The sequence below is a fragment of the Oryza glaberrima genome, chromosome 7 (assembly GCF_000147395.1).
Source record: "Oryza glaberrima chromosome 7, OglaRS2, whole genome shotgun sequence".
Taxonomy (NCBI): domain Eukaryota; kingdom Viridiplantae; phylum Streptophyta; class Magnoliopsida; order Poales; family Poaceae; genus Oryza; species Oryza glaberrima.
The window spans coordinates 26,510,151-26,534,952 of record NC_068332.1 but is presented as its reverse complement, the minus strand read 5'-3'; the positions used below and the strand labels follow the sequence as shown (position 1 = coordinate 26,534,952).

At 41.7% G+C, this 24,802-nt stretch overlaps 4 protein-coding genes across 5 annotated transcripts; 3 read left to right on the top strand and 1 right to left on the bottom strand.

Moving 5' to 3' along the window:
- The first annotated feature begins 3,096 nt into the window (after positions 1–3,096).
- LOC127779600 (protein RETARDED ROOT GROWTH, mitochondrial-like) lies at positions 3,097–7,036 on the top strand. The gene is made up of 7 exons (XM_052306414.1): positions 3,097–3,579; positions 3,694–3,805; positions 4,282–4,444; positions 5,643–5,791; positions 5,872–6,023; positions 6,532–6,646; positions 6,755–7,036. The coding sequence occupies exons 1-7, from the start codon at positions 3,215–3,217 to the stop codon at positions 6,881–6,883; spliced, it is 1,185 nt and encodes a 394-aa protein (XP_052162374.1). The 5' UTR covers positions 3,097–3,214; the 3' UTR covers positions 6,884–7,036.
- Positions 7,037–10,537: 3,501 nt separating this feature from the next.
- On the top strand, positions 10,538–12,803 carry LOC127779602 (L-ascorbate peroxidase 2, cytosolic). Its single transcript, XM_052306417.1, has 9 exons — positions 10,538–10,750; positions 10,859–11,033; positions 11,119–11,184; positions 11,377–11,425; positions 11,784–11,869; positions 11,959–12,038; positions 12,155–12,257; positions 12,389–12,447; positions 12,542–12,803. Exons 1-9 carry the CDS (start codon positions 10,629–10,631, stop codon positions 12,555–12,557), a joined length of 756 nt encoding a protein of 251 aa, XP_052162377.1. The 5' UTR covers positions 10,538–10,628; the 3' UTR covers positions 12,558–12,803.
- Positions 12,804–13,552: 749 nt separating this feature from the next.
- LOC127779601 (arogenate dehydratase 2-like) lies at positions 13,553–17,007 on the top strand. 2 transcript variants are annotated; one of them, XM_052306416.1, is made up of 12 exons: positions 13,553–13,994; positions 14,067–14,128; positions 14,218–14,310; positions 14,673–14,873; positions 14,978–15,061; positions 15,214–15,309; positions 15,390–15,467; positions 15,556–15,645; positions 15,757–15,824; positions 15,923–16,004; positions 16,077–16,165; positions 16,346–16,732. In XM_052306416.1, the coding sequence occupies exons 1-11, from the start codon at positions 13,814–13,816 to the stop codon at positions 16,134–16,136; spliced, it is 1,095 nt and encodes a 364-aa protein (XP_052162376.1). In that variant the 5' UTR covers positions 13,553–13,813; the 3' UTR covers positions 16,137–16,165; positions 16,346–16,732. The 2 variants fall into 2 exon arrangements, with proteins under 2 accessions (XP_052162376.1, XP_052162375.1); XM_052306415.1 differs by lacking the exon at positions 16,346–16,732 and adding an exon at positions 16,750–17,007 and having other exon boundaries at positions 13,560–13,994.
- Positions 17,008–17,989: 982 nt separating this feature from the next.
- On the bottom strand, positions 17,990–20,248 carry LOC127779599 (uncharacterized). Its single transcript, XM_052306413.1, has 2 exons — positions 18,298–20,248; positions 17,990–18,197 (listed from the first exon to the last, which is right to left on the bottom strand). Exon 1 carries the CDS (start codon positions 20,024–20,026, stop codon positions 18,335–18,337), a length of 1,692 nt encoding a protein of 563 aa, XP_052162373.1. The 5' UTR covers positions 20,027–20,248; the 3' UTR covers positions 17,990–18,197; positions 18,298–18,334.
- Positions 20,249–24,802: the final 4,554 nt, after the last annotated feature.

Below are 24,802 nucleotides of genomic sequence, written 5' to 3'. Positions count from 1 at the left end.
CAGACGTGACCGGCGTCAGGCCGGTCACAGACCGGTCATTCTTGACTATTGCGCATCAGTTTAGCATGCCGCACGTCTACCCCACTGCATTAAATGCGACAGGGGGCAGTTGGGGCGCTGCGCGCATTAAAGGGGGTTCAGCCTGGGCCCCCTCCTCGCTCGCTCCCCCTGCCAAATGGCGGCTGGGCGAGGGCCTCGGGGCAAAGCGGTGCAAGGGCCCGAGGGGCATGACGTGGCACCCCGAGGCCCCGACCCCCCCGGCCGCTCCTGCGGTTCGCGGAATGCGGGGGCAGGACCAGGGGAAGGTAGATTTCCCTCATTTCGCATACCCCCAGGCCCATATCTCCGACAAACATAAACATTAATCCAGTTTGAAGGAAAACGCTATGAGATGCTAGATTGTGCAAAAAAAAATCTAACAAGTGATTGAGGACGTGTTTAGAAAGTCTATGGGTTTGGCACCAATGACAAGGAGGCTTAATGGAATGTGTTTCTTAGATAATTCTGGTGAAATGGATGTTGATTTGGTAACTCCTCTTTAGATAGACATTTTATGTGTTGCTAACTCTTCTCTTGGTCAAATATCTTGGTGGTGCACTAGTGTTTTCTGTTGCCTCTACTCTTTATGCTCATTCATGTTGGTCATTGATGAACAAACATGCGGTTATGTAAGTGTTTATATTTTGTTGTTTCTTAAAATAAAATTGAGCCCCCTCTTTTAAAAAATGAAGCTATAGGAATTCATTTGGTATCTCACTTTTTAAGAGAAGTTTCATTTGCTGTAGCCTAATATATAGTGCCCAAGAATTTCTGGAAGTGACATTAACATACATAAGTAAACCTGAGCACAACTAAGGTGACATTCATGGGAGATTCCACAATTCATTTGAAACACCACAACTTGATATTTAAGTTTACAATATGTTTTAGTTAGAAATACAAACACATAAACATTGTGTTTTAACCAATTTATTCCCCGAGACCTAAAAACATTCAAATAAACATAGAGCATGAACTTGGTAACATGATGAGCTCAAGCTAGTCAAAACATGAGTACAAGTTTGAACTATATTAAGTGGGCTACGTACAAGTAACCATACTCTAGTTTATATGTATTATGTATGGGAATACCACACAGATTACAAAAATTAGAGATCTCTACTATTATAAAAATTAAAGATGTTTTTACCGGTAAATTGGTACGTCATCCGTATTTGAGTCGTTCTTTAAGTTTTTATTGACTTTTGGAATTACATATTCGTATTTGAGTCAGCTTTTAATTCCATTCTCTTTTGGAAACATAGTGTCGACGAGTGATACTCGCAGACCGGATGAATAGAGTGTTGGGGTACATTGGAACGAGGGTCTACGTAGTACGACATCAAGCAAACAAAAGACAAGGATTATACAGGTTCAGGCCCCTTATCAGGTAATAGCCCTAGTCCAGTTTATATGGGATTTATAATGACAAGAACATATTACAAAGAGAGTAGTCGAAATAGATCATACCGACGAGATCGTGGTCGAGGGTTTCGATGAGATCTCCCAGCGATTTGGCCCCGCGTACTCTGGCTTTGTAAACTATAGTGGGTGTGTTGGCGATTAAATTGGATGCCCTTTCACCCCTCCCCGAGGGTCCCTTTTATACCGTGAATCATCTTGACTCCCAAGAAAGACCTGAGGATATTGGATCTGGTACGGTGTAACCGAAATTCTATCCCTTCCGAGTTGTATAAGTAATTTATTATAAAAAAACTGCATGCTAACTTGTAAAAACAATATCCAAGTGAATTCCCACAGATTAAGATAGGCTTCACCCGTTGCAACGCACGGATATTTTTTCTAGTACCTCTACTATTATAAAAGTTGAAGATGTTTTTGCCGGTACTTTGGTACGTCATCCGTGTATGAGTCGGTTTTTAAGTTCGTTCGCATTTGGAGATACATATCCGTATTTGAGTCGGGTTTTAAGTTCGTTCGCTTTTATAAAATACAGGAGTCATAAGAAATCTCTTTTAAAAAAACTTGTATGCTAACTTGAGATGATCGGACTCGGACTCCTAATTGCAGCTCATGATTTTTTCATAAAAATATATATCCAAGCAAATTCTCATAGTGAATTTCGTATAAAAATAATAAAAATTAAAATAGTCTTCACCCGTTGTAACGCACGGACATTTTTTTTCTAGTAGAGATAAAAGTTTGAAACACAAGTTGGAAATTTTTAATAAGTGGATTAGAGTAGTTTGGAAGTGGAGTCTGATCCACCTCATCCTTGGAGCAAGCAGGGTTTTTTTTAGAGGAACATTAAATTCCATTATACCACTGGTTCGGCTAAATCGCCGGCAACCACCTCCTCCACATCTGGAGGAAAACCATCCCAGCTGAACTGAGTCGTCTGGGAACTATTATAGCTATAGGCTGCTAAAGCATGAGCCACTTTGTTACAATTTGCGTGGGCAGTAATGGAAGCTAAAAACATTAAAAGAGTTTTCACAATGCTGTAATAGGAAAGGGGTGCGTGTGACATATCATCAATCAATAACCAGCCTAACCGTACCCTTTTTTCTCCTTTTTTTTAAAAATTTTTTGGTCTCCTTGTTTAATTTGCACATTGTCGTCTTGCGATTACGGCTCCTCGTGAGCGCGTGTGCGATCAGGAAAACACAGTTTGCCGGTAATCTCACTGTTAATCTCGCGTTTGACTATGTCGCGTGCCTGCTCCTTCCACCGCTGGTGCCTGGTTTCACCTTGCATGCATGCCACGTGAGATCTGGTAATTTTGCAAAAACCTCCTTGCTCATGTATAAAATTTTGAACTAACCCTCGATTTGCCTGACAGCTTATCGTGTTTTTCCCCAAAAACCCTTTATCCTTAACAGAAATACAATGTAAAGAATAGTAGTACATTCCTAACTAGAAGCCCCCTTCCCCCTTGTGCGTGGTAGGAGAAGATAATAGTAGTACTGTAGCAAGCAGTTGGTCGCGGCCCATCAGTTACAAGTGGGTCATGGGCCGAGTTGGATGAGATCAGCGTGAGCTCCAAGTTAGGAAATCCCGATCCCGATTTCCGTTCTTCTCATTGCATTGGCATCCACCACCACAAAGCGCACAGGAACAGGAAGGGAGGGGGGCCGCCGCCGCCGTCATACTCATATCATATCTTCTTCTTCTTCTCCAAAAAAATACTAGTGTAATGTGTGATTTGTGAGAGATGATGGAGCTGTGTAGGATTCGAACCTTCCAGAAGAGCCTACTGAGGCCCCTCCTCCTCCTCCAGCATGCCCCTTGTAGAACCCTCCAAACCCTAGGGCGGTCCCCTTCGCCCTCGGTGTTCCGGCCCCCCCGCCGCCGCACCCCGCTCCTCCTCCTCCTCCTCCGCTCCTCCTTCGCCTCCGTCTCTCCGGGTCCGGCCCCCGGGAGCGGGACAGGCGAATGCCCCCCGCCCCCGCCCGCGCCCTTGCCGCCCGACGAGCTCGCCTCCGACGACGACGCCTACTACCACGAGCACATTCTCGAGGCCACGCAGGAGGACCAAAGTCGCCTCGTTCCAGTCAAGGCCTACTTCCCCTGCACCAGGTTACTTGTTGCTTCTCTCCTCTCCTCTCCTCTTCTTCGCCTCCATCCATGTGATTCCATTCCCTGATTCTCTCTCTCTCTCTCTCTCTCTCTCTCTCTCTCTCTCTGCTGCAGCATCAACCTCAAGAGCCTCCAGTCCCAGAATTCCTTCAATGTCATCCCCCCCACTTCGCGTGCTACCAACTACGTCGTCCTCAGGTACTACGATGTCAAGGGAGACCCAGAGGTTAGCCAATCGCACCATCTACTCTCTCTTTTCGCACAATTCCATGTCCGGTGCTCAACTTGGTGGAATGCTATCCCTGGAATTTGCTATAATTCAGAAAATTGTTCAGTTAATGCAATGTTCAGTTGTAATGACATATTTTCAGTTAATGCAATGTTCAGTTGTAATGCCATTATTAGGTTGTGCTTAGTTCAATGGAGACAGTCTCCACTCTGCTCTTCCTGATAACATACCCATGCTTTAGTGGTATACAACATAGCTTCACAAGCGTTCCTTTTGCTTTTATGGATTTTTTGGGCTGAATGCGGCCGGAATTTATGTTCAAGTGTCCTTGCAACTTGGTTTTTCTTTTGCCTAATGAGTTGACTGCTTCTTTTTTTGTTTTATTAAACCATGCTAGAGAAAGTACTTGTTTGCTTGTAGTAACGATGCAAGTATGATTGCACTAATGCTTCTCGCCTGCGTGTTTTCTTCAGGGTTTTAAGGCTGGCATCATAGATGAAAGTCATTGCCACTATATGGTGGTGTTCCAATATGGGTCCATTGTGCTGTTTAATGTTTCTGATCATGAAGCGGATGGATACCTGAAAATTGTTGAGAAGCATGCATCAGGCTTACTTCCAGAGATGAGAAAAGATGGTAAGCCCTTGTTCTTCTCAAGACATGCTCATTTTTTCCTGAATTGGTAGAGTGCTTCAATATTTGTCCTATTTGGCCACTGTGGTCCTTCCTTATCATGTCAATGTTGTGTTGAGGATTAATCAGAAGTTAGTACTGGAACACTGGATATTTGCTGTTTTCCTAGTCCATGTGAGATGGTGATATGATGTTGAGTAGAGCATATCCATGCTGAAAGAAGCCTCCATAGCAGTGTCGTGGAAAACGATTGATACAACTGTTAAAATGGAGTCAGCGAGCTCCCGTCCGCGAAACGGTCTTCATTAGTCGTTCCTGAACATGTAATCACCATCATTACTGATTAATCCGTCATTTTTTGACTAATTGTCCGTGTAATCGGGCAAGATGACACGCCCCAGCCCATGACAACTACCCACCCACAGCTCACTGTTTGATGCACAGCTATGCATTATGAACTTTAATATATGTTGAATTAATGCCACTTCATGGTGGTTCTATTTTAAACATAGTAAGAATATGTTCAATATGCATTTACATCTCAAAAAATGGCAAACTATTATCAACTATGTACTCATATTTATAAAACGTTAAATTTCCATCAAATTCCGATTAATTATCCACATAACGATTAAACATTTGGCCGTACCCTCTCTGTCCGACATCCGTCTTCCGCAGCACTGCTCCATAGTAGGCTACACTTCAAATTTTAACTGTTTCCATTGATCAACAGCTGGCAAACAAACTTGCATAGTTGTAAGTTACAACTTTAGAGCAGTGTTTGGCTTGACTTACAATATTTGCAATGTATACATAGCTGTAACTTACAATATTTGCTTTCTTATTCACATCCTGGCTTGACTTCATTGGCTTGCTTATTACAAGGTAGCATGTGGTCAATTTGAATGAGCTAAAAATGACTAAATATCTGGATAAGGAGTTATTCACTGCTGAAATACATTTTGATTTTCCAACTAAGGAGCCAAGGAACCAAACTAACAATCTTATACCCCATGTATGCCACTTCAGCCTAGCTAGGCTGGGCAGAACCAGCTGGACATCCAATAGTCCTATAATAAAGCTATTACGTGCATATATGCATGTCCACTATTTTCTGCATCTTATAAGTGTGACTACTATTGTAGTATTCTGTTTCGTTGGAACTTTTTGGGACATAAAAATTTGAAACCTTCAACTTCAGATTATGCTGTTGTTGAGAAGCCTACCTTGGAGACATGGATGCAGGGTGGACTTGACTTCATCATACTCAGGGACCTAAGTATCGATGGGATTCGTACAATTGGAAGTGTCCTTGGTCAGAGTATTGCCCTTGACTATTATATCCGGCAAGTATGTACAAGTTCATTTCACATGTATGGTTATGAAACGTTGAAACTTGGAAATATCTATTTAGTTATCTTCATTGTCAGGTAGATGGAATGGTAGCTGAGTTCACGGATATAAATCGTGGAATGGAAAAGACTGGTACCTTCACTATGGAAAGGAAAAAGCTTTTCCAGTTGGTAGGAAAGGCTAACTCTAACCTGGCAGATGTTATTCTCAAGCTTGGGCTTTTTGAAAGGTGAGTAGAACACCATACTGAGAACTATGTATTTAATAAACCTCCTTCTTTCATTCCCCATATTAAGAGCATTTTTTTGCATGCTGTTTGGCTCTGTTGCATATTACTTAGAAATACACATATTTTGTGAATGCATTTGCCTTATCCTGCTAGACTAGAGTACTATTTATTTCATGCAATGTTCAGACATTTTTATTTGTATCCATGCAAACTGGTTTAGAATACTATTAATTTGGAATGCAAAGCTCCTAAAGCGGGATGCCAGAATCATGCGAAACACAGTATTTGTTGTCCACTGGAATTAGGTCTGTTGTTTGGTAGTCGGTGTGTGAGCTGTATTGCTTCTCTGAGGTTGTTAGCTCAGTCTTATTACTTTTTATCCCAGCACTGTCTCACATGCATTGGATCAATCTTTTGGAGTTCTGCATTTAAACTTTATCTTTGCTGCCACTATTTAGAAAGCTTTATCTGTTCTCACATACTTACTGTAGAACTATGTCAATTCCAGGTCAGACATTGCTTGGAAGAACGCAAACTATGCTCAGATTTGGGAATACCTTCGAGATGAATATGAGTTAACCCAAAGATTTGGGAACCTTGATTTTAAGTTGAAATTTGTTGAGGTAAGGCTCATGTAATGTAGAACGTTTTATAATTCACTTGATTATTTACTTGCATTGTAAATATTTGCATTGTGTCCTTATGTTATTCACCGTACTTTTAACCTGCAGCACAACATTCGTTTTCTTCAAGAGATCCTTCAGAACAGGAAGTCTGATTTTCTGGAATGGCTTATCATAATTTTGATTAGTGTGGAGATCCTGATATCTGTTTACAACATTGTTCAGGAGCAAATGTAGCTGACTATTGTGGGAATCCTTGCTGGGGCTGAAACCTCGTCAGAACCACTGTGGCACGAACCACGAATGACACGTTCTGTCTTGTGGATTTTTCAATGGATCAAGTAAGAGCCTTGTATATGCGTAAAATGGTTCATCACATTGCATTGTCCATAACGCAATGGCTTGGTTTAGCGCTTTAATTTATGGTGCCAGGACGTTGCAGAATCTGAGAACCCACCGCTTACTAGTAGAGAAAGGGTAAAGAAAAGATTGGTAGCCGTGTTGCTGGACGATACTCCTATCTTTGGCAATGTCAGCTTTTGCGGTCGATTAAGAAAGGGGTCTGGTTTTAGGACGTTGAACCGACTACTATAGCAACTGCTAGGTGCCCATGCGTGTTTACCAAAATTGAAAATCGATCCAAATGTTTTCAATTGGCTTTAGTAGAAAATTTAGCGTACACTTCATATTTTATTGATTTTCTACAAGCTATATTAAATAACGGATAATTTTGTACTAAGACACCAAGGTTGTTTGGGTTCTCCCTTCCCCTGCGTAAGTCGTTCTGGCTGATTGAGCTGGGCTTCAGTTTTTGGCTTTGCTTTTTCTCTCTTCCCTTGGCATAAGTCGGTGTTGTGTAACAAAAATTCTTTTTCTTCTAATATATTGACGTGCAATCCTTTTGCGTGTTTGTGAAAAAGGATTGTGGGAGCTGGCGAGAAAGAGAAAGGAAAAGATTGGGGCTGGCAGGATTTTCAAAAAAAAATGAAAAAGAAAAGCCTTGACAACAATAAGATTTGACTTTTTTTTAGCAAAATACTCTCTTCGGTTCGTAAAAAAATTAAATCGAAGTCACATCCTGTGTTAGGTTTATTTTTTATGGGACATACGGTTTGTTTGGTAACTTGAGGGAAGACGATTTGACAAGAGAATTGACGGTGAGATTAACATGAGAATTTAATTATTTTTTTAAGTTTCAATCTCTTGTTTGGTAGAGGTGGTAGAAAACAATAAGGAGTTTAGTTTAGGCAAAATAAAGGAGGATTTCTCTTCCAATTACCACCCCTTATCCATGTGTTAGAAAATTTTCCATTTCCATCCCACCGAAATTTCATGTCTCCTAACCAATCCCAACCAAACAAAATAAGTAATAGTCTAATCCCTCTAAACCCAACCCCTCCTAAAACTTTACCCAACCAAACGGATCCAGAGGGAATAGACAATGAGGGAGAGTCGACATGATAGTTGTTTGCACTTTATAGGGGGGTTTAGAGGAAAGGAAGCCACACGTTCTTTCTGGCTACTTCATTAGATTATTAGTACTTAATTTTGAGATTGATTTTGAAATATTTTCAACGTAGTTTCTTTTTCAACATTGGCTTTTAAGTCACCAAGAACACATTTATAAAAGTTTTACCTACAAATTTATTTTTATTTCCTAATAAGCCGTTAGCCAAACGATGGGGACCATTGTTTTCTCCACGTCTCTAAAAATATGTATTCTTAAAAGAAACTTTTGTACCAAACCATGTGCTGTAAATTATATTTGATTTATCAAGTAATTATTTTAATAATAATTTGCTGAATAAAAAACTGTTTCAAACCGGGGCATATGAGTCATGGAAGAGCCTATTCTTTTTAAGTAGATTAAGGGCCTGTTTAGTTTGCAAAATGAAAATTTTTGAGTGTCACATCAAATGTTTGATCGGATGTCGGAAGGTGTTTATGGGAGAATAGCTAATTTAGTCCCTAAAGTTTTTTTGTAGAATCAGTTTAGTCACTAACCTTTTAAATAGTCCAAATAAATCCTTAAACTTTGTCATAAGGTCTAGAATAATACTTGGGTCCACCAAAATCATCATATGGATATACCATGTCATCATTCATGTAAAATCTATGATGAATTGTCCAATTTACCCTTGCGTATATCATAGAAAAATAAATATAAGGTTGAATTAGACATAACCATAGGAAAAAATACTTCTCCTTTTTTCACCCTTTTGAGGTATTTTTTTGCTCTTACATTTTTCCTTTTGTTTTTTGTTTTTCTATGATATATGTAAGGGCAAATTGGACAAATCATATAGATTTTGCATAGGAAGGTGACATAGCATATCTATGTGGTGATTTTGGTGGGACCAAGGATTATATCAGCCCACATGACAAATTTAAAGGACTTGTTTGGACAATATGAAAGATTAAGGACTAAAATAATCTAGGAGCGAAACTTTAGGGACCATATTGGCTATTCTTCCTTTTTGACACGAATGAAAAATCCAATTTCATAACTTGTCTGGAAACCGCGAGACGAATCTTTTAAGCCTAATTAATCCGTCATTAGCACATGCGGATTAGTGTAGCACTTATGGTTAATTATGGACTAATTAAGCTCAAAAGATTCGTCTTGCGATTTCCCCCTTAATTGTGTAATTAGTTTTTCTTTTACTCTATATTTAATGCTCTATGCATATGTCTAAAGATTTGATTTGATGTTTTTCGGAAAAACTTTTGGGGGACTAACCGGGCCTAACGTGACTTGAAGAGCTGTGACAGCGCAAATCGTGAAACGCGGATGGACCTAGCATAATGGTGATGTAGGAAGTGCCTTGCTGGCAGTGGCAGGTACCGTGCAAGTGTAATACCATATATCCGTTGGCTTATCTGATTACATGATGATGATTACTCCCTCTGTTTCACAAATGTAAGTCATTTTAGCATTTTTCATATTTATATTGATGTTATGTCTAGATTCATTAACATCAATATAAATGTAGGAAATGCTAGAATGACTTACATTGTGAAACGGATCATTAACATCAATATGAATGTGGGAAATGCTAGAATGACTTACATTGTGAAACGGAGGGAGTATACGATTATATAATGAAAAAAGGAGTACAGTACTAGTCGTCGTCAAGTAGGGGAGTAATAATAATAATAATAATAAGGGATAATATACAGTTTAGTTCGTGTGCCAAATTTTTTTAAAGTATACGGACACATATTTAAAGTATTAAACATAGACTAATAACAAAACAAATTACAGATTCCATCTGTAAACTGCGAGACGAATCTATTAAACCTAATTAATTCGTCATTAGCAAATGTTTACTATAGCACCACATTATCAAATTATGGCGTAATTAGCTCAAAAGATTCGTCTCGCGATTTACATGTAAACCATGTAATTGATTTTTTTTTTTCATCTACGTTTAGTGCTCTATGCATGTGTTCAAATATTCGATGTGATGAAAAAATTAGAAATTCGAAGAAAAAAATTTAAACCTAAACACGGCCACAGTATAAAAAAAAATAGTAGCGTTGTTGTTTATGAAAGAGGATGGTAAAGTAAGACAAGACAACGCAAGGGCCTAAAAAAGTGGAGACGAAGAAGAAGACGGAATATATTGCATTGGAAAAGTGAGCGCTTGGACAAGAGAAAAACTCGGATTCAAGCGTCCATATCAGTGGACACCACCAATGGGAGGTGGCCACGTGGGCAGGCCCCGGGTGGAATCTGGCGCGTTCACACGGGAGGTTCCGAAATTACGGCAACGCCACTGGAGTGCGAGGCGCAGGATGTGAGATCCACGGCGGGGGCTCCGCTACTAGAAACTTCTTCTGGTCGTGGGTGGTACGCACCCTCGCGCCTCGCCTTTATATTACTAGTAAGAAGATCTCATCCCTCCTTGGTGAGGTGAGGTGAGTTGAGTTGGGGATTGATTGATTGATTCGGATTGGGAAGAAGAAGAAGCAGGGGAGCATGGTCAGCAAGTCGTACCCGACGGTGAGCGATGAGTACCTGGCGGCCGTGGGCAAGGCGAAGCGCAAGCTCCGCGGCCTCATCGCCGAGAAGAACTGCGCCCCACTCATGCTCCGCCTCGCGTAACTTTCTTCTTCTTCTTCTTCTTCTTCTTCTTCTTCTACTGATTAATTTCCAGAAGATAGAGTAGGAGGAGTAGATGTTGAATTGCAGTGGCTGGCTGGCTGCAGGTGGCACTCTGCTGGCACCTTCGATGTGTCGTCGAGGACCGGCGGGCCCTTCGGCACCATGAAGAACCCCGGCGAGCAGTCCCACGCCGCCAACGCCGGCCTCGACATCGCCGTCAGGCTTCTCGACCCCATCAAGGACCAACTTCCCATCCTCTCCTACGCCGACTTCTACCAGGTAAGGTTCACTTCCCTCCCTTCCTCCCTTCCTTCCTCTCAACTCATCAACCTCTTAATTGGAGTCTCTCCCTCTCTATTGGCAGCTTGCTGGCGTTGTGGCCGTCGAGGTCACCGGCGGACCTGAGGTCCCCTTCCATCCGGGCAGGCAGGTCAGAATCACATTTCCCATCCCTAAACCCTCTCCCTCTCTCTCTCCCCTTCTTCTTTCTTCTTCTGGTAGATGCAAATGGTATTTTTCTTAAGTCAATTCTTTTCTTTCGTCATCTTGTACGCCGCTGTTTCCTTTCCCTGAATTCTCCACTGTCTTGTGAATGTTGATGATGTGATGTGTTTGTTTCTAGGACAAGCCTGAGCCTCCTCCTGAAGGCCGTCTTCCTGATGCCACACAAGGTATTAAGATTTCCTCTGTATTAAGTTACCCCTATGACAATGCATTTCCCAATGTGTTGGTGATTAAATTTTCTAGATCTATGACCAGCATTTGTATGTGCTACTGATGGAGTAGTTCATATTGCAAGTCCATTACCAGAATTCTTTCATGCTTAAGTAAGTTGTGTAACCTACATAAGACTAAAATTTTCCAACCCTGTTTATGCAAACCACATTACTAAAGTTTGTTTTGTGTTCCTGTTTATTCTTCTTTCTTATATGGAGCATACATGTTACCTGTGTGTTCTTTAATTAACAGTGTGCCAATTTGTGGATGCGAGATAACTAATATGTCATGGTCTTCTGGCTGTTGGTCCAGGTTCTGACCACCTAAGGCAGGTCTTTTCTTTGCAGATGGGTTTGAGTGACAAGGACATAGTTGCTCTTTCTGGTGGTCACACCCTGGTTGGTACACTTGTGCAATTGCCCTAGTGTGTTTCTCATATCTTGTAACCGGAAGGGTTATTCATGCAGCTTCACTTCATCTTCTGTAGGGAAGATGCCACAAGGAGAGATCTGGCTTTGAGGGAGCCTGGACGTCCAACCCTTTGATCTTTGACAACTCTTACTTCACGTGCGTGATCTCTGATTCTTTTTAAAGATGCATCCTGTCTGTTGATAAACAGCCAGCCACAGCTTGTTTCCTTGTATGCTAAAGAATGAAAACCAAAATCTCCTCTCGATCAACAGCGAGCTTGTGAGTGGCGAGAAGGAAGGCCTTCTTCAGCTGCCAAGTGACAAAGCCCTCATGGCTGACCCAGCCTTCCGTCCACTGGTGGAGAAATATGCTGCGGTACACCCCTTGATCCTTGCATTATTTTCTCTCGTCTTCTTTCTAAAGAGTTTTTTTTTAAATAAAAGAAATAAGAGAAATGGATCATCGTTGATCTCTTAAAAAGTAGATGATTGTTGCCTGATATGTAGGATGAGGACGCCTTCTTTGCGGATTACGCCGAGGCCCACCTCAAGCTCTCTGAACTGGGGTAAGGGATGCAACTGGTGTGCTTGTCTGTGATGCGTTATTGGAGTGCTTTGTGCCAGAGTTTCACTAATTATTGTTGTGTTTGTGGGTTTCAGATTTGCTGAGGAATAAGAAGCCTTTAGAGAGCGGGATATCCGCAAAAGATTAATGCCGATTTGTATTTTGCGCCTTAGAGTCAGTACGATCAAGACTGTCGTGGCGGTTGTAATAAAAATTAGTGTGCTTTGGGCCATCTTTTTATGTGATTCCAATTGTCTTTCTCTTCATTCTTGCTTTGATGCTCTTTGTCTGGACCTCTAGACCGCCGTATTGTACTGTGGAGTTTCAAAGTTACCAAGCTATTTGCTGTCAAGATAACTGTTGTTTGCCCGTTCTTCAGCTTTCGTTTGTGCGGCCATCGATCGCCATGCGTTGCTTAAACCCATTTCTAGCTCCCTTACCCTGCTGCATCCGCCCTCCGCTCTGCGCGATCGTTGGATTGCGAGTGGTTGGCTGGTTGCACGACTTGTGGAGACCGAAACAAATAATTTTTTGGTCAAATTGATCGGTGGTACTGTCGGAGCATCTATTTTTTCTTTAGCTTAGATCGTATAATTGTAGGATTGGGATTTGTATATTAATATATACAGGTCGATTAAAACAATGCAACTATTCGTGATGTCATGTGACCTAAACAAATGTGTGCCATTTATGATATTTTTCAAGAGTGGTTCTTATAGACTTCTTACTAACAAAAATTCACGACAACTGGACTGAGCCTCAAAAGTTAATAAAAAAGAATCAAGATTCAGTCACAATGTGACACATTAACGTTTGTAAAAAAAATTACGTTAGTGATACACAAACTTGTTAGATGGATACAATTTATAATACAGACTTGCAAAATACTTATTATATGTTGTATGATATGTGTGGCGCAAACCAACTATATTGTGACTAATCATGAGTTTGATTATAGTATTGTCACACGCAAACACGAGGACATACGACATATCCTATGCGTAAATAACCTTTATACATACTTTGTATTTATTAATTTTGTTATTGCAATACATTATTTTAGAAAGGAATTGTTGTAACCAATTGCATAATCCTTAATGCTAATTTGGATATGATGTGAACAAAATGAGGTAATGTAAAGATAAAAATGGCTGAAAACTGGTGCATTTAACTTTTTGTCACTTTAAACAGTCATGTGGAACCAACCTACCAACCATCCATCGATGTATTGGAATTGCACATTTCAAACGAGTTGAATGTGAGCAGATGGGAACGCAACGCTGTTGCTAGCCCAGAGAAAGAAAGACGAGGAAAGGAGGGGCAGGCGGCGGCGTCCAGGGTCCAGCAGCATAGCATTGAGCTTGAGCATGGTTTCCCCTTCGCTTCGGATCCCCGCGGCCGCGCGCGTCTTCGACCCCGCCATCAACACCCGCTGCCCTCCGCCCCACGCCGTCGTCATGCGCATGCGCAGTCGCAGCCGCCGTTCCATCGCTGCCTCCGCTTCGCCGCCGGGGGACGCCTCCATCCGCGACCCCATCTCACTGCCAAGTAAGGAGCCGCCTGCCTGTGCCTCTGCCTCTTTTTCCTTACTTTTTGGTCACTCACCAAGGTCACCACCAGGGCCGCTCACCAGCGCGGATCTGATGGAGGCCAGCGGAGACGGTTTGAAGGTCGCATACCAGGTTGCCCTCTCGCCCCCTCCCCCTCCCTCCTTCAATCCAATCAACTACTCAAATAATCCCTCTTCCTCTTCCTCCTCCTGCTATTTCAGGGATGCCCGGGTGCCTACAGTGAGGCCGCCGCCAAGAAGGCGTACCCGAGTTGCCACACCGTGCCCTGCGAATACTTCGAGACCGCCTTTCAGGTTTGCTGCTATCATCATCATCCCATAATCTTACTTCTGCTTGTTCTGCAATATGTATATAGGTAATGTAGATGTCTCATGCCAATGCAACCTTTACAATATATCATTATGTGTAATATTTGTCCACAATGCACCATCTTTTTTTTATAGAGTCCCTAAGCTATTGAAGAAACAGATAAAGGCACAAATTTCCATTTCCTATTTTAGATCAAGAGGCTGACGCCCAGCTTTACTGAAAAAGCTTAAGGCTGGGGATTCCAGCTTACATGACAAGCATTAGCAATTTCCATTTCCTATCCTCATTTGGAAAGTCAACCAGATTTCATCCATCAAAGTTTCAATACGATCCATGCTTCTTTCAGGCTGTCGAAAATTGGGTGGCTGACCGCGCGGTCCTGCCACTTGAGAATTCCTTGGGTGGTAGCATCCATCGAAACTATGACCTTCTACTTCGCCATAGGCTGCACATTGTTGGTGAGGTGCGCCTTGCAGTTCGCCATTGCTTGTTAGCAAATCGTGGTGTGAAGATCCAAAATTTGAGAAGTGCCATGAGCCATCCTCAAGTAAGTTTACCCCCAACAATACTAATCTATTCTCGACCCTTTGTTATTTGCTTGTCAGAATGAACCTTTAGGGTCATTTTCTTTCTTCTTAATTAATTTTGTAGGCTCTTGCACAGTGTGAACAAACACTGACAAAGTTAGGCATCGAGCATAGAGAAGCTGTTGACGATACAGCAGGTGCAGCAAAGGTAGGATGGTGTTTATATTTACCTGGTACATTGGACTATAATCACGATAAGTCAATTCAATCTATTTGGATAACGTAATTTAGTAGTTTAGAACAGCGAGGGAACCATCATGTTAAGTCTGTGGTCACTAATCAAATAATGTTGTTCCCTAGCTTATTGCAGAACAAAAGCTCCAGGACACTGGAGCAGTTGCTAGTTCATTGGCAGCTCAACTTTATGGACTGGATATTCTTGCAGAAAATATTCAGGTAGAACAATGCCATACCTAATTTGGAAGAAGTCACCTGCTCTTCCTATTCTTTCAACAGTGACTCAACTCATTGTGTAGGATGACACCGATAATGTAACACGCTTTATGATGCTGGCTCGGGAACCCATTATTCCTCGTACTGATAAGCCATTCAAGGTACCGTATGCAGAGAATATTCAAGTTTATTGTTCACCCTTTCCTTGTGAATTAAAGAAAATCTGATCTTGTATCATATGATATCCAGACTAGCATAGTCTTTTCTTTGGAAGAAGGGCCTGGGCAACTATTTAAGGCGCTGGCAGTGTTTGCACTGAGAAAAATTAACCTCACCAAGGTGAACACTCTGCTACCATGCTTTAACAGTTCTATTTCTCACTCTTTATCATGATTGCTTTAATAGTTCATCATTTGTTCCTCTCCTTTTTTTTTTTTGCATGGTATGCAGATGGAAAGCCGTCCACACAAGAAAAAGCCTCTACGTATAGCTGATGATAATTGTTCTGCACCATTGAAGTAATGTTTTTTTCCTGTTTAACTTCCCTTTAATAATACTCACTGTGATAAGATCCTCGCTCCCACCTATTCCTCCCTTAAATTATCATGTGGAGCAGGCATTTCGACTACCTCTTCTATGTAGATCTTGAGGCGTCAATGGCTGATCCAAATGCTCAAAATGCTCTGGCAAACTTAAAGGTATGTTTTCATGGTCTAGAAGTAACTAAGATTGCAGTGACTCAATTCTCTATTCTTTCTTTTCATGGGCAGGAGTTCGCAACCTTTCTAAGAGTTCTTGGGAGCTATCCTACCGATGTCAGTGAAGCATGAATTGTCAAGTACCTGTTTTGAATATACTTGTGAGTAAATAAATGCTTTCACAATCAATGTTTGGCTCCAGAAGAGAATCCTTCCTTTTTCTTTTTAGTTCATAATGAGAAATATTTTGTGACCTAAATCTACAGTTTATTTCTATTCAAAATTATTCCTTCTCTTCTTGAATGAACTTTCTGAATGTCACTCTGGTCATTTTGTTCAAGTGTGGGACTTCTCATGCAAGCTGCATAAGAATTACGGTGACCCAACATTACACAGCCTTTGGTGGCATGCCGCGTTCATCGTTCCCATGAAGCTAACATTTGCTAAGTAATGAGTCATGCTACCTAGGATAGAGGAATGCCTCCCTAGAATAATTTAGAGTGGAATCTGAAGAAGAATGTTGCTTGTAATTTATTGATCTTTCTGTTGATTTTGTGTAATAAACCCAATTTCATCGAAGAACTAATGAAAAAATATGCACACATGGTCCAACACAAACTAAGTGGCAGCTTAAGTATTACACTCTGCAAGTCCTATTCAAATAATGTTAATATGCATTTTTTTTATTTTATTTTGCAAATCAATGATGCTACCATTCTAATGCTTAAGTTGTTTTGCCATCCAGGGACCAGCTTACGATTGGTTCTATCGCCAACTTGGAAGCACCGATAGCAGAAGTGGTACTAACTTGGAGGGTAACGATATGACATATTGATAGAGAGAATGGCACAAAGGTGCACGATGTTTTGTTCTTGTTTTTAAGTTCTCATTGTTGTGTTAGTGACGATTTCCTTTTGAAAGGGGCCTTTATGCAATATCCCACTTACCCAAAATAACAGTGATGAGATATCAAAGCTAAGGCCAAAGAATTGGTTGTTTGTCATTACAGTTCGGCATTTCCTTTTTTATACTGAGATTTGTCTGTTGATTCACAGATTTTTTTTACGAGTACCACATCATCGCGTATGTTGTGTTATCTCGTTGTCATTTTTTTTAAAAAAAAAAAATTCTAGAGCATGAGCATTAGGCATTAGCAGTGGCTTTGAACAAGAGCCAGAAACTTATTACCATCTTAATGATGCTATCAATAGTTTCAGTGCCAAATAGCTAAGGCAGTTAGAACTTTCAGGCTTGCAGATGTTACGTATGACGTTAGTAATCGCAAGGAATAGGCATATCAGCATGGCAACATATACAAGGCGTTTCGGTAGGTATTGATCAAATCATTGAAAACTTGGAGGACTCCATCACTGTTCTCTGTTCTTATCCTGGTTCCTGGTGCTCTTACCATCTTCAACGTTAAATTCACATGTCCAGATAACCCGAACACACCTACCAATCCAATGCAACAGGTCCTTTTGAAGTCGGATCTAGAACAACTTACTGCAATGAACACAGATGCTTTCATGCTCAGATATACAGTAAGCGAACAAGGTTAACCAGAAGAGATAAAATTGGAAACAATAGCGTATCAACATCACAACGCATTCACCTTTGAAGCTGGATGACGCTGATACAGCTGTTCAAATAGCCTTGCTGACACTGGCTAAACAGCTGAAGGAGAAAACATGGTTTGAGAACTTCTCACTTACACAAGCATAGCTTTAATTTAATGGTCATGAGAGACTCCGCAGCTAGCTTTCAGCATTGCATGATAAATTGCTGACTGCTGAAATTATAACTACTGAAAACAAATGTTGATACTGCATCCTGCAAGCTAGGATAATGTGAGACAGGATCTAACGACGGAAATATTAGCTCAGAGAACATAGCATAAAGATCCACAGCTGTGCAATGATTTCTAGGCAATACAAAAAAGGATAAATCGCTAAGATAACAAGGAGAGGGATCGCGCCGAGATCATCTACCATCTAAATAATTTAATAATATAAACTACCTCTGAACTCAAGTACACAACCAGTCCTCGGAATGCATTTAACCAGATAAAACCTAAAAAATTGCTCACTCGACCAGCGAACAAGTCGTCCGGCCTGGCCAGTGGGCACTCCTAGCTCTAAGTCAGTAACGCGAACATCTTATGATCCCTTAGCTCCAGTCTTCATACGCATTTCCCTGAATTTAGAATATGCAAAGTTGATGCAAGGCAAAATATGTTAGCATGTGCAAATGAACAATGAACATGGTTGGGATAAATGATCAGGGTTCTATTTACCTCCAAATGGCGACATATCCAGTTTAGCCTGCACCATCTAAGGAACTTGAGGAGCCATTGGCAGGTATTTGAGATCATACCTGAGAAGGGCTGGACCAAATGCATTATACTTTCCCGAACTGCTATATGCCTGTTCAGCATCAGCACTCTTAGAAAACACTACTCTTGCGATCTTTGATTTCTTGTTGATTTCAGTCGCACCCTCCATGATTGGCCCGTGCATACGGAATATACTATTGATGTCATCCACAGAAGGGATGGCTTCTGCATTACTAAAATGTAAGATCAGAGCTGCCGGTCCATCTGCCTGTTTCACAGCAGGTGAATCAGCAGAGGCCTCATCTTGAGGTGCAACCTCCTGCTTCATCTTCTTATTAAAACTCCTGTTCTGAGACAGCCGCTTCATTTTGCGGCCCTCATAGTCACTTGATGTGTCTCCATCATCAAAATCACTGATTATAATATCACACCAATATGAGTCTTCTGCCTTTCTTGCTGAGTAGATACTCCCTGCTGACTTCCTCCGACCCCTATGGCCATCCGCCACCTCTAAGTCACCTTCTTTTGCAGCTGGGTACAAGCTTCTGGCCGTATTTTTTCTACCTTTCTTGCCACCCAATGTCTGCAGCAGCTCCTTGTCGTCGTATGTGGCCGGCACTTCTGAGTCCTTGTATTTTGAGAAGAAGCTAAGAATGACAGGCACAGAGTCATAGCCCTTGAAGTTGAATGGATCAGCAGCAACGGATGTAAGCTGTAGAAACATGTCAGTGGCTGGTGGATATTGATACTCCACTGTTTCTTGGATCACCTCGTCCTCGTCCTTGAGGTGTGCAGGCCTCCCAGCATTGTTTTTCCTAGGCCTCCCGCGTGGCCTCCCGCGTGGTGCACCGCTGCCCCTGCCGCCCTTGGAGACCCTCTTGCGGTCGAAATCGACTTCGGAATCGGAGTCAGTGGCACCCTTCTTGCGTGGGTCCCAATCCTCATCGGAGTCATCGAGGATTTCCTCCTCCACCTCCTTCCTCTTCCTCCCCCTCCTCCTGGATGGGGGGTAGGAGTTGCAGTTGTTGGGAGTGGCTGCGGCGGCGGAGACATTGGGTAGGCCGAGGTGGAGGGTGTACTCGGGAGGGTCGGGTAGGCCCCTGAACTTGTCGAAGGCTCTGAGATGCGCCTTAGCGACGGCGGCGTGGACACGGTTGGAGAAGCCCATGCGGTGGGCGGCCAAATCGTGCAGCAGGGCGATGAAATCGCGGGGGAGGAAGGGGCGGGCGATGCGGCCGGGAGCGGTGAGGGCAAGCTCAACGCGGCGCTCGAACTCGAGGAGGGAGGCATCGAGGGCGGCGTCGAAGTCGTCGGCCTCGCCATCGTAGAGCTCGGCGACGGGGAAGTAGGGCTCGTAGGGCCTGAGCTGGGCGGCGTCGCACCAAGCGAGGGCCTTGTCGCCGAAGAAGGAGACGAGGAGCTGGGCGCCGGTGGGGGCGGCGGAGATGACCTCGCCGGGCCAGGCCGGGTGGGAGAGCTTCTTGCCCCAGACCAGGTCGCCGGGGGCGAAGGGGCATGCACCTGCTCCTGCTCCTGCCCCTGCTCCTGCTCCTGATGGAGGATGAGGATTCGGATCCGTAGCCGGTGGCGGTGGCGGTGGGGGATTCTTCCTGGGGCGGCCGCGGCCACGCTTGGGCGGCGCTAGGGTTTGGGGGTCAGCGGCGGAGTTGAGGTCGAAGGGGGTGGACATGGTGAGCGCAAGCTAGGGTTTGGATTGGTGGATGGGAAAAGTGGGGATCGATCGATCGATCGGAGCGGAATGGATTCTTTGGTAAGGGCTTGAGACTTGAGAGGCTTTGGGCGGAGGAATGGAATGGATGATCCAATCCACCCTCCTCTTCTCTTCTCTAGTAGCCTCCTCTCCTCTCCTCTCTCCTGTGAGTGACTACTCTCTACTGGTGGAGTACTGAGGTGGAGGATGAGGGTTTGTCAGTGATGCTGTGCCTCACTGCTACTGTTATTATTTACTACTACTGTAGCACGGCAAAGTTAAATCAGGGGTAAACATCAATGCTCACTATCTCATCTCATCTACGAAAAACAACCTCTCTTCCAATCTTCCAATACTCCCGTTCGAAACCATGACAAAGAGTGGATAAACTTTTTAGATTTTTATGGCACGTTTTTCGAAACTACTAAACGGTGTGTTTCGTGCGAAAACCTTTTATATAAAAGTTATTCTAAAATATCATATTAATCTATTTTTTAAGTTTATAATAATTAAAACTCAATTAATCACACGTTATTATCACCTCATTTACGTGAAATGTTGAAAATTTATTCATAATTCGGTATATTTTAATCCAAAATAACAAGATAATAAACATGATATTTACAATAGGATTTGATCCAGTGATAGTGGTGAATGTAATCAACATGAGCATGCTTAACGTAGAATAAGCATCAACAACCACATAATAACGCAATGTTGATATTACGATGAACATTAACAGTAAAACTTCTAATTAAAATAATATAAGAAGGTTATACCCCAAGAATAGTCCTCCGCTGGAGTTTGAGGCGGTATTGCCTCCGTTGGTGTTGACGGGAACCTCCTTCTCCTTGTCTCTAGTGTTGCCGTTGTCATGTTGCCGCTGTCTCCAGTGTTCGACATGTTGGTGAAGACGAAGTAGACATTGACGAACGCAGTGAGTAGTCACGCCTTGCGCTCTCCAAAAACCTGATCGCCCGCCCGTCCGTGCAAACGTCGCAACAGTGCGTGGTTTCAGAGGCATACTCTCCCAAATGTTGCAGCAGTGCGTGGTTTCGGAGGCATACTCTCCCAACGCGTGTGCACACACTCGTCAGGATGGGATTACCGTAGCAGCAACAGCCTTGGAAATGGATGAAAGTGTGTCTCCCTTCTTCTTAGGGAGATCAAATCCATTCTCATTTTATAGGAGGAATGGAAGATGAAGAGTAAAAGTCATGGAATAGGAAGAGGAATAGAGTAACTAATTCTCATCAATTAGCCATCAACCATCCTCCACTACACAACCATCAACCAACCATCAATTAGGAGTAATTGATGTAGGTTACCAATGGAATAGGAAGAGGAATAGAGCAACTAATTGTTATCAACTAGCCATGTGAAAGTGCATCTAGGCCCCTAATGATTTTGGTGATTAATTACAATGCGATTAGAGAGGACTAACATTTTTATTGAAGTAAATGTGAAGGTTGTTATGTCCTTAATGAGTTAAAGTAATGCATATCCCGCCAAATGCGTTGACATGATATGATGCGGCAAATGAGCAAATGATATATTGTACTTTTTCTTTTCCTTGAGTTAATAGGAAAGCCGCACTATTAAGAGGGATGATGCATTGACATATGAGGAGTGATCAAAGTGCTCAAAATCAATTTTTAAAAGTGTTTCTCCTCAGTTTGATGTGTTCTGGAATTTTTCGGAGTTTTCCGAAATTCATTTTCGGACTTTCCGAAAATACACGGAACCACTTTTCGCTTCTGGAAATTTTCGGATATGTCTGAAAGGCATTTTCGGACTTTCCGAAAATGACTAAGAAGGCAAACATGGTTCTGTATATTTTCGGACTTGTCCGAAACTGATTTTCAGATTTTCCGAAAAACATCAGTAGAGTCTCTTTCACTTCTGTAAATTTTCGGAGTTTTCCGAAAGGAATTTTCGGACTTTCCGAAAATGTCCAGAAGGGTGTTTTTGGTTCTGGAAATTTTTGGACTTGTCCGAAAAGTTTTCAGAATATCCGAAAAATCTTCAGTTGACTTTACTGTCGGTGCCGAGCTGGAATTTTCGGACTTGTTCGAAAATCTTTCGGAATATCCGAAAATCTCATTTATTGTGCACAACGGGCATAATTTGGGTTGTGGCTATAAATAGCCCCATCCCCTCACTTGTGAGGGCTGCTGGTCACATTGGATATTCTTGTGCCCTTGGCTTGCTCTTGTTGAGATTCACTTTTGAGTCTTGCTTTCTTGTTTCCCCTCTCACCCGTGTTCGATTCGGATTTGGTGTGTGTGTGAGAGTTGTGGATTCGAGTTTGTGTGAGTACTTGTTGTTGACTTCATAAAGATTTGTGAGCACTTGCATCATCTCCGGGAGTTCATTGCATCATTTGTTACTCTTGGAGGTTGAGGACTCCTAGGCGGCTAGGTGCTGCTCCCGAGCCACCGATCTACTTGTGGTTGGCCGGGAGAAGTTTGTGAAGGTCGGGTCTCACCTCCGAAAGGGAAGAGATACCCTTAGTGGAAGGAGGAGTGCTTAGTGCAACCTCTTAAGGAAAGGGTTAGTTAAGATCCGGCTCTTAGTGAGCTCCTCAACGGAGAGTAGAATTCCCTCAAGGATTCGAACTTCGGGAACAACTTCGTAAGCTTCATCTTTGGTGACTTCACATCCTCCCTCTCCTTTAGCTTTACTTGTTTGAGCCGCTATAGGTCTAGTTGCTGTTTGTGCTAGCATATTCTTGTTGTAGGCAACTAGATCTAGGTTTTACCTTGTGTTTGTGCTGACTCCGATAAATTTTCGGATATATCTAAAAATTTTGGAAATATCCGAAAATTACTGCTTCCGCTTTTAATTGAATTCTTGAATTAGCCTATTCACCCCCCTTAGGCCTAATTGACACTTTCACCATCAACCATCCTCCACTACATAACCATCAACCATCCATCAATTAGGAGTAATTGATATAAGTTACCAATTCCCTAATCAAACGGATTAATTCTCAAAACTCTTCATCCCATTGATATCCCATAAGAGAATGAATACACATGAATTCCTAGCATAATGAGCCTTGGAATTTATTTGATTTAAATGGATCAATTACCCAATTAAATCTAACATGAAACACTTAATCTTCATCTTCAGGAGATTCAAACACCACCTTAGGGCCTGCTTAGTTCTCAAACAAAATTTTTCGCATTGTCGCATCTAATGTTTGGACACATGCATGGAGTATTAAATGTAAAAAAAACAAACCAATTATACAGTTCGCTAGGATTAATTAGGCTAATTGCGCCATGATTTGATAATATGGTGCTACAGTAAACATTTGCTAATAACGGATTAATTAGGCTTGATAAGTTCGTCTCGCAATTTCCTGGTGGAATCTGTAATTTATTTTGTTATTAGACTACGTTTAATACTTCAAATGTGTGTCCGTATATCCAATGTGACATGCAGAGGCAATTTTTTTTTTGCCAACTAAACAGGCTCTTAGGCCTTGTTTAATTCGCGAGACGAAAAGTTTCGACATATCACATCGGATATACGAACACATATTTGAAGTATTAAACATACACTAACAAAACAAAATACAGATTTCGCTTGTAAACTGCGAGACGAATTTATTAAGTCTAATTAATTCGTCATTAGCAAATGTTTATTGTAGCACCACATTATCAAATAATGGAGCAATTAGGCTTAAAAGATTTGTCTCGCAATTTCAACACAATATGTGTAATTAGTTTTTTTTCTTATATTTAATATTCCATGCATATATCTAAACATTCGATGTGATAGGGTGAAAAGTTTTTGTTTGGTATGTAAGCAGGGCCTTAAAATCATACTTCTCCATAAAAATATTAACCAAAACTGATTTGGATTATATATTCACCTTTACATCTGCTCTTAAGTTTTTCTTGTTTTTAGTCCTTGTGTTTTCACAGGTGTTGCCTTTCAGAGGCATTTCTATTAAATGTTACTTTAATCAAAACATACGTTGCTCTCAACAAAGTTATGTATACCTCACCGTTATATCTAGAAAACATATTCTGCCTACATAAGCTTTCGGTGCAAAATATCTCAATTTTTTTTGTTAAAAAAATATACACGTACTTCCAATGTTACAACACATATGTGCAAAGTACTATCTTTAAATTAATTATGTTTTAGCCGTACAAAGAAATACAAAATACAAACAATTTTAAGAGTTATTTTTTTTTTTGGTTATGCAGGTGCATTACTAAGAGCAGGTACAATAGCAGGCTATAAGCCAGTTATAAACATATTTTAAAGAGATAAAGGAAGAGAGAGAAGAGCAGCGGGCTACATATTTGTAGCCAACTGCAGCACGGACTCCAAGACGTAATGTGTGTATGATATATGGGATCAGATATTAATAGTATAGCAAGCAACTATTGTATGAATTGACTATTACATTGGCTATAGATGATTTAGAGCTAACAATGGGCTATACTGTTAAATTTGCTCTAACAATAGATTTGTTGACACAAACTCCCTTTATAAGCACGACACGGTACGACATACGTATGGGTTAACATTTTGATTGGTGGCAGCTGCTGCAGGGCCCAATTCGAACACAAGTCCCACGGCCTGTGGTAGCCCAGCCCACTCCACCACAAGACCAATAATCGATTATTTATTACTCCCTTCATATTTTAATGTATGACGCCGTTGACTTTTTATCCAATGTTTGACCATTCGTCTTATTCAAAAAATTTATGTAACTATCATTTATTTTATTGT